The sequence below is a fragment of the Venturia canescens genome, chromosome 11, assembly GCF_019457755.1.
Source record: "Venturia canescens isolate UGA chromosome 11, ASM1945775v1, whole genome shotgun sequence".
In the NCBI taxonomy this organism is placed as follows: domain Eukaryota; kingdom Metazoa; phylum Arthropoda; class Insecta; order Hymenoptera; family Ichneumonidae; genus Venturia; species Venturia canescens.
The window spans coordinates 796,467-806,612 of NC_057431.1; the positions used below are offsets into that span (position 1 = coordinate 796,467).

The window sequence follows — 10,146 nt, forward strand, 5'->3', positions numbered from 1 at the left end:
ACAATTAAACGAACGGATAAAGAAATGAAATCAATCAATCCCTTTATATGCCTTTATCTTGTACGGATAGATACGGCCATTCTTTCATGCCAATACGCATTTTAATTTATCCACGCGTCACTTTCACTCGTTTGTCCGTACACTCTTTTTTTACCAAATGGGCAGATGATTGGATGAATTACACAAGTATTGAAATGGATGAACAAAGAAGTAAGCTGTGTAAACATTGATTTGAGAAAAGAAAACGCGTTGAATACGAAACATTTGGAGTAATGAATTTATCAGTCAAACTAGTCAAGAATAGATATTTTTCTTTGTGTACACAGCGCAGGATTTCACGTCGAACTACTCAATAAAATAGTTGGATGGAAAAGGGATGGCAAATTAAAAAACAATTACATGAGAGGATCATGAAGTTTTCTTCAAATATATGGACGGATGAGGCATTCCTTCGCCGAGCTTCCGATTGAAAACCATGCACGCCAAGCTTGTGTGTAATGTTGAAAATGAATTTGTGCAGTTCATCGTATAGATACAATGCATGCACTTGTACGCGTAAACTGTTTTAAGTTTATAATCCGAGCTAGCATAAAAACAGATGATAATCTCTTAATAATTGCAGAATCATTCGAGAAACTTTTGTTGCTCTGTGACGATTGCTGGAAAATTTTTCTGAATAAGTGAGTGATTAGGGCTAAAAGTGTACACGAATGAATTCCACAATAACCTTAATTCATTCACTGTACTTGGCTACGTTAGAAAATGATCTCATTTTTTTTTTATTTTCAAAATTCAGAATTCCTACAGGAAACGTAATTCATTCACTGTATATGTTACAATAGATCTCATATTTTTTCACAGTTGAACATTTTTTTAAATTTATTTATTGACAATGCGAATATAGAAAATCATTTAAAACGACGGTCACGACCTTTTAATACTTGGCGTGCCTTTTTTACTTTTTGAAGTTTTAATACTTACTGATTTCACTTCTTTTTGCGAGACGTGACAACTATATAGGAATCGTATTTCATTCACTATATTTGTCAACTTCACAAAACGATCTCATTTTTTTTTTTATATTTTGAAGTTTTTTATTGATAATGCAAATATAGAAAATTATTGGAAACTACGGTCGCGAACTTTTAATAATTGGCGTTCTTTTTTTACTTTGTCAATTATTTTTTTTCTAACTTAGCTGATTTTTTAGAGGCGTGACAATATTTACTTAAGAGAAAAAATACATTCCTCGTCTTCGACGAAAATTTTTAAAACGATTTGTTTCAAGTTGAGTGCTTTTCTCTATGTGCCAAAAGCAATCGACACAGCCAATTTTTCTATGTAGACGGACGAAAACTGTGCGGTTATGTTCATGTGAGTTGAAACCTTTTACAAGCAATAATGGTGACGATTTTGATTATCCATTCAGCAAATCGAATTTTCCAATGAAAGATTGGGAAATTCCTATGCAATGGGATGATATTTTCATTTTCTATTCCTTTTTTTGAAAAGCTCCACTTGTTTACTTGGAAAAATGATTTTTGAATCTATCTTCATCTCATTCATGGATTCCATGTTGACATGGATACTGTCAATGGTTTGCAATGTCCAAGGAGATGTTTCCATAGTATTCAATGTCTAAGACCACAGCTTTATGGTTATTGGTGTCCAGTGATATTTTTTCATGGTCTTCTGTAACGTCTGAACCTGCCTCGTCAATGTAAACTATTAAATCGCAGATCTAGATATCGATAACTATGAGGAAATATATCGTAAACCATTGCACCGTTTACCTAAATATCGGGAAATATAAAATTGTCGAATATATATTGAAAAATACGAAGGCATCCACCTAGACATCGAAAACTCTATAGTCGCCAAACTAGACTTCGAAAACTATAGAGCCGACGACCTAGATATCGAAAACCTTAGAAAAACTCACCACACTATCGGAAACTATGGAGCCATTGACTTTCATATCGGGAACCATGGACAAATTCACCTTAACATCGGAAACTATGGAGCTATGGAACGGAATAGTGAAAACTATGAAGTCGTCAACCTAGTCCACGAAAACAATGGGAAAACATACCTGGACATTGAAAACTACGGAGCCGTTGATCTAGACCTCGAAAAGCATGAAAAAACATACCAGCACGACGAAAGCCATGGAGAAACATACCTAGCCATCGAAAACCATGATGAAACATGCCTAGACATTGAAAACCATGGAGGAATATACCTGGACCACGAAAACCATGAAGGAACATGGTTTTCGTGGTCCTTCATACTTGGTCATTGAAAACTGTAGAGCCGTCGACCTCGACTGCGAAAACCATGAAGAAACATATCTAGACCACGAAAACCATGGAAGAATCTACGTAGACCACGAAAACCATAGAAAAACATATCCAGACATCGAAAACCCTGGAGGAATATACCTGAACCACGAAAACCATGGAGGAATCTACCTAGACCACGAAAACTATGGAGGAATCTACCTAGACCACGAAAACCATGGAGCAATGTACCTAGACCACGAAAACCATGGACAAACATATCCATACATCGAAAACCATGGAGGAATATACCTGGACCACGAAAACCATGAAGGAACATGTCCAGACATTCAAAACCATGAAAGAATATATCTAGACATCAAAACCCATGGAGGAATTATCCTAGACCACGAAAACCATGGAGAAGCATACTTGGACATCGAAAACTGAGGAGCCGTCGACCTCGACCGCGAAAACCATGACTAAACATGCCTAGACATTGAAAATCATGGAGGAATATACCTAGACATCGAAACCCATGGAGGAATTATCCTCGACCACGAAAACCCGAGAGAAACATACCTGGACATCGAAAACTGTGGAGCCGTCGACCTCGACTACGAACACCATGAAGAAACATACCTAGACCACGAAAACCATGGAGGAATCTACCTATACCGAGATAACCATGGAGGAATATACCTGGATGACGAAAACCATGAAGGAACATGCCTAGACATTGAAACCATGAACAAACGTACCTAGACCACGAAAACCATGGAGGATTGTACCTAGACCACGAAAACCATGGAGGAATATACCTGGACCACGAAAACCATGAAGGAAAACGTCTAGACATTGAAAACCATGAAGGAAAATACCTAGACATCAAAACCCATGGAGAAATTATCCTAGACCACGAAAATCATGGAGAAACATACCTAGACATCGAAAACTGTGGAACCGTCGACCTCGACCGCGAAAACCATCAAGAGACATACTTAGACCACGAAAACCATGGAGGAATATACCTTAGACATCAAGAACTATGGAGAAATACACCTGCACATCAGAAATCATAGAGGAATATACCTAGACATCGAAACCCATAGAGGAATTATCCGAGACCACGAAAACCATGGAGAAACATACCTGGACATCGAAACCTGTGGAGCCGTCAACCTCGATCGCGAAAACCATGGAGGAATATACCTAGACATCAAGAACTATAGAGAAATACACGTGGACATGAAAAACTATGGAGAAATACACTCGCACATCAGAAACCATGGAGGAATATACCTAGACATCGAAATCCATGGAGGAATTATCCGAAACCATGAAAACCATGAAGAAACATACCTGGACATCGAAAACTAAGGAGCCGTCGACCCAGACCTCGGTAACCATGAAAAAACATACCTAGACGACGAAAGCCATGGAGGAATATATCTGGACATAAAAAACTATGGAGTCGTCCACCTAGAAATCGAAAATCGCGATAGAATGTACCTAAACCTAGTCCTCCAAAACCCATGAGCTATCGCCCTAGACATCCTCGAAAAATCCAGCGGCGTCGACCAGAATTTTATATTTTTTTATTTTTATTATTTATTATTTAATGTTATTCGTATTATTCAATTTTTTTATTTTATTATAATATTATCATTTTATATTATATATTGTATAATATAATATATATATTATATTATATATTAATTATAATAAAATATTTATTATAATAATATTTTATTATTAATTAATATTAATAAATAAAATATATATTATATAATTATATACATATTTTATGCGCAAACCAGGAGCTGGTATTGCCCCCGCTGTGCGCCCATTCTCTGTCTCTCTCGCTCGGCGACGCAGAAGGAGAGGGGGTAGCCGCGTTCAGCGTAGTGCGTGACGTAGAGTGTGACAAAAGTAAGAAATCGTGCAAAGGACGTAAGTCCAAATGTAAACACGTGTAACTTACGCCTCTCTGTCTCTAAGAAAATGAAAATCCCGAAATGATGGATTTTAAATCCCTAACGTTACATATCTCAGGATTTACTGGACGGATTTACTTGCAACAAAGACCAATGGAAAGAGAAAAATCGAAAAAAAATCGTCACAAATTTTCAAGTTCTTTTATGAAATGGTTTATTTGTGAGAGCCATTTGAAAATTCTGTGACGTCATAAAACCGGCATATTCGCGTATATAAGAGTAGCGGCAGGGCTCGCGCTGGCTTTTCTTTTGCGCTGCAGTTTTTCCTTTTAATACTTGGCGTCGAGCCGCTACCGCGTCTCTTGATTTTTGAAGTGCTTCATGATTCTGAAATACAGAATCTATTAATATCGAGTCCTTACGCTCATTCCCGTGATGATCAGAATTATTGATAACCAGTGGAACGGTGGCGATTTTCATTGCAGTGATTACTGAACTTTTTTTCTCAGTTTTCATATTATCGAATGTTTCATCATTTTCAACAATTTCCGGATCGATTATGATCTTCTTATTTGACTTATAAGATATCATATCATTAGTCTCAGGACAAATCACGGGTTGCAAACTGGATACTTCGAAATTTTTCACTACTTGCGCAGGATTTAGTTCGCGAGTAACGTGGTTTATCCGGTCTATAATAATTGGTTCTTGTTTCATTGCATTCCCGTTGATACAATCATAAACTTCGGTTATGTTGAGTTTTTGAGAATTCTTACACATTTGTAGCCGATTTCGCTTTCCCAATGATTTTTGCCTTTGTTTTTTCAACTGCTCCAATGTGCATATTTTGATAGGATCACCTTTCCTAACTATACGCGGGAAATGAGTAATCAAGCCTGTGTCAAATATGTTTAACAAATGTTGACGCATATTTCCCACATCGTACTCAATTTTTTCCGGTCTCACACCAAAAAAAAGCGATATTGCGAAGGCAATAGCAAATACTCCACAGTCAACCGAATTGGGTTGATTTGTCACAACTGGAAATTTAACAGGACGTTTATCAAACGGATAGTGCGGAAACAGACGCTCAAGATACAACTTATGATGTGCATGTAACTTTTTTTGGTTCATAGAATCAAATATGAAAATGTTGTGGGTATCATAATAAGAGCACACCCAATGACCCCCTTTATTGTTAATTCCTTCTGAACTATGCAAAATTTGAATGAATTTACGATCGGCTCTCTCTTCAGTAATATTATGGGGCAATTGTACCTTCCATGTTTCTTGCATCACAAATTCTGATGCAGAATGTTCCGCTAAAAGCCGGCCAAAGGTGTCAATATGATCCCCAGTGAGCCACTCGCCTCTGGATATGATCATTCGATCTTCGATTTTTAATTTTTTCATATCCATAATTGGAATAAATAATCTCTATTAACAGCCAATAGCAAATGTCAATACAACGTCAGTATAAACTTTTGTTATAGCGCGCGTAGCAGCTGTTGATATAGCGCACGTAGCAGCTGTTAATATAGCGCTTACAGCAGCTTTCAATATAGCGCTTGAAGCAGCTTTTGGTATAGCGCTCGTAGCAGCTATCAAAGAACGGTAAAGGAAATAGGAAGGAGGAAAGAGAGAAAAGGAAGAAAGGAGAATAAATATCTCCAAGGAATATGTCTAGACGTGGGAAAAACCTGCAAAGAAAAAAATCAAAGCTGTCAGAAGTAAGTACAACAAAACCTAGAATATAATACAGTGTTTTTGTATTCTTTCTTTTGTTAAACCGAAATCATGACGTATACGCAATCAATACTTGCGATAAATGGCCGGGGGAATCGGCCAACTTATCTCAGAGCAATTTTCTTAGTGTTATATACGAGGCGATGTATGTCACTTCAGCCAGTGAAATTTCGAAAACTATCGATCGTAGACAATAAAGTTATGAATCAAAATTGTAGAAATATGAACTCCCTTCAAGTTGGTTGTCATTGATTTATGGGCTATAAATAAAATTGGAAAAGATGTTGCCATTTTTCCATTTTGAGGATTTTTTATTCATAAAAACCATAAACGATAAAATGTACGAATTTCCAAAAAAGTTATTTCCATCCATTTATGCGCTAACAATGATAATTATGCGATTTGTCAATTCAGGTCATTTTCTGTTCAGATACATCTCGATAAATATTCAGCCCTGACGGTCCAGCATGAAATGCGGAATTGTGAGAAATTAAACACCAAAGACGTTTGATCTCATCAGCTTGTACGCTGAAAGTGGAAAATCTACATAACAGATCATGTAGTTTTTCAATTCGACTATCTTTTTCGGATGATTCCGTTTTTGATTTCGATTTCGTGAAGATTCATTTTATTAAAAAAATTGTGGATGTTTGAATTTAATACGAATTTTTTTAGATATTGGAATTGAAATCCGTATTCCATGGATTTAATCCATGAATTTCGCAATGTATATCTTAGTTTATTTATCAATACGTTTTGTTACCTGCCATATTACTTTTATTAATAAGTTTTGTCACCCAACATTAACAAAAAAGGAATAAGCACTTAGTGTATGAAACTGTAGTTATGAAGCATTCCGCTGAAAACTTTTTGATCATTGATCTATCGGTGATGGAGTGGGCTTCCAAACCAGAAAAGAAGCACTTCAATGTAAATCACATAACTGTTAACCCATTGAAGATAACCAGAAATATCATGAAATACTATAAATCAATCGTCTTTGGTCAAATGTTTCATTTTTAGAAAGATTCAGAAGAAAACGTATATGAAAAATGTTCAGTTCATTTATAAATGAGTTTCATCATCGGTCTCAAAAAAGAAGTGAATGAACACTTAATGTATGGGACAACAGCTATGAAACATTTCGCTGTAATTTTTTGATTATGGACTCATCGGTGATGGAGCAGGTTTTATACTTTTTATACTTTTAGTATGAAAATTTTAATCGATATCAACAAAGAAAATATTTAAGAAAGTTCATCTGGTACCGAGTTAGTCAAAAGAAAAATGATTGCGACTAGCGTAGTCGGTTCAGTAAGTTTGCCAATACCGCAACCTCGGAACCTGTACTGTCTATATAGCTGTTATTGACAAAATTTTTCACGCACGTTCATGTAATAATCAGCTCAAACGTTTGACATAATTAAAACATGGCAGAAACGTCTAAAAAAAAAAGTTTTTCTGGAAAGGCAAACGTATCACCGAAAAAGTATACAATTCAAGAATCCGACAAGTGGAAGTGCGGAAAAATTTGAGGTGTGCTTACGGATGCAAAAACGAAAAAGCTAACCCCAAAGAGAGCGCATGTGGAATAGCAAAACTCGAAGGCCGACGTATTATGCATTTACAAACTATATCGAATGATTTATTCTGTAAGTGTCAAAAATGTGATACGATGGTCTCTTTGAGCAACATTGTTGATGAAACACGAATTGGATTAGCTTTCATATTCATAGTCCAATGTCACGTTTGTCAAGGAAAAATCAGATTTACTACTGACAAACAACACCAAGTGGAAAAGAAAAACGTGCAAGGAAAATCCAGAAACCATTATGATGTCGATACCAGAGCAGCAATGGGTAAGTTAATATTTTTAACTAAAAAATTATTAATTTTATGATATTAATTTTTGACGATTACGATATTATAATTGTGTTTTTTTTTCTAGGAGCTTTGAATGGCGGCATGGGCAGCACGCATATAAATAAGATATTGGCTTCGTTAAATACTCCTCCCTTTCATTTAAATAGCTATAAAACGCATGAAATAGAGGTAGGCACTGCGGTAGAAGAAATTGCTCGAGACAGCTGCATCGCAGCGACTTTCATGGAGCGAGAACTGTCCATTCAAAACATCGACAAGCTAAAAAATTTGTTGTAAGTTTTTCATTCAACCGTGCTTGAAATATTTCAAAGAGCCTAGAAAACATATCTCTCAAAAGCAATTAAAAAGTTTCAATTAGCAGCTTAATATGATAGCATGTACATGTGCATTAAAATTCTATTCATGCATTGCCCCCAAATGAAAGAATAGACAGTTTGAATTTTTAAATCAATCTTTTGATGATAAAAACAAAAATGTAATGAAAATTTGAATCTTGATTACATCAATTGTCATAAATATTCATAAAGCATGTTCAACAAATTGTTTAATTATACATAAGCATTTTTTAATCAATTTTATAATTGTTTTGATTGTTCAATGAATTCTCGTATAGAATTTATTAATTATAGATGACAGTGAAATTTTTTCTATATTTATATCTTCTCATTTCCACACGATAATTGCGAGTGAGGAATTAGGTTATTCAATCAAAGTAAATAAATTATATATTGGTATTAATAAAAATGAAGAAAATTCTAATTGGTAAGGATTTCCTTGCAGGCCTGTCCACCTCAACATCCATTTCCTGTTTCCGACTTTACCAGAAATAAACCCGATTATTGTCAATAACATCCGAGACGAAGATATAGTGCGTATTGCAGCTTCGTTCGACATGGGATGGACAACAAGGGGCACTGGACGTAATTACGATAGTCTCACAGGATCCGCTGCTTTCATTGGATTATTTACTAAGAAAGTACTATCGTAAACTTCTGAAAATAGAAAATGCCGAAAGTGCGATCGAGGACACGACTCTTCCGATCATGATTGTAGATTAAATTTTGAGGGCTCTGCAAAGGCAATGGAATCTAAGGCTGCAGTACATTTATCAACGGAAAATTCAATTTTTAAAGCATGTCGTGTTGAATTAGGCATCATGATTGGTGACAATGATAGTAGCGCTATTGCATCAGTACGTGCGGCTAGTCAGCATGAAGTTATAAAACACTCCGATAAAAATCATACCAGTAAAGGCGTCGTCAATGAACTCTAAAATTTAAAAAAATCACAAAGAGCTCACATCAGTCGCGATCAAATATCCTCAACGTTGCTTCAATTATTGTGTAGCTCAGAACATAGATGATGCTGTGAGAATGGCTATAGCAATAAAAAATATTCCATACCATTGTTTTAACGATCATCAAAATTGTGGGACATGGTGTCGCTATAGTGACAACCCGGAATCGTATGAACATTCCGCAATAGGACATGGTTTTCAGAGCGAACAATTATTCGATGCATTACGATGTATATTTGATGTACTAGCTTCAAAAACGGACAGATTTGCAGCAGGAGTGTCGAGTAATGTTAACGAAAGCCTGAACTCAACAATTGCTAGTAAAGCACCAAAATCTCGCCTTTATGGTACAACATCTTCGGGTGATGCTCGACTAGCATGCGCTATTAGTAAAAAAAATATGGAAGAAAAATACTTGACACAATTATCAAAAAAATTATCTTTTTCGCCTGCAAAATATACGGAGAAGTATAGTGAAGCGGTTGATTCGAACGCAAATGAGAGATATTTAAGGGCAAATACTCAAGAGTTTAAAAAAAGACGTTTATATCTGAAACCAAAAAAAACAGAGTTGCCACACAAAAAGGAACGTTCGGAAGGTTCTCAAATGTACCAATCCGACATGGGATTATTAAATGCTGATATGCCTCCTATATTTGACATTCCAAACAACTCTCTATCACGAGCATTGGTATTTTTCGATTTAGAAACTGGAGGTTTTTCTAAAACAGCAGATATTTTGCAAATAGCTGCTAAACACGAGAGCTCACATTTTTCTATTTACATAAATCCAACCCAAAAAATTGATGAAAAAGCAAGCAGTGTATCTGGTTTACGGGTAGTCGCAGGGCAACTAGAATGTCATAGGAAAGTAGTCACATCGGTAACTCTTCTCGATGCATTATTACAATTTTATAATTTCCTGGGAGCATTGCAAAGAAAATGCATTTTATTGCACATAACTGCACCTTCGATCGCCCAAGACTTTTAGCGGCAATTCAAA

The 10,146-nt window shown here is 35.9% G+C and overlaps 1 protein-coding gene across 1 annotated transcript; it reads left to right on the top strand.

Moving 5' to 3' along the window:
• The first annotated feature begins 7,637 nt into the window (after positions 1-7,637).
• Positions 7,638-10,134, top strand: LOC122418312 (uncharacterized). Its single transcript, XM_043432451.1, has 4 exons — positions 7,638-7,821; positions 7,911-8,118; positions 9,297-9,532; positions 9,713-10,134. Exons 1-4 carry the CDS (start codon positions 7,638-7,640, stop codon positions 10,132-10,134), a joined length of 1,050 nt encoding a protein of 349 aa, XP_043288386.1.
• The last annotated feature ends 12 nt before the right edge of the window (positions 10,135-10,146 follow it).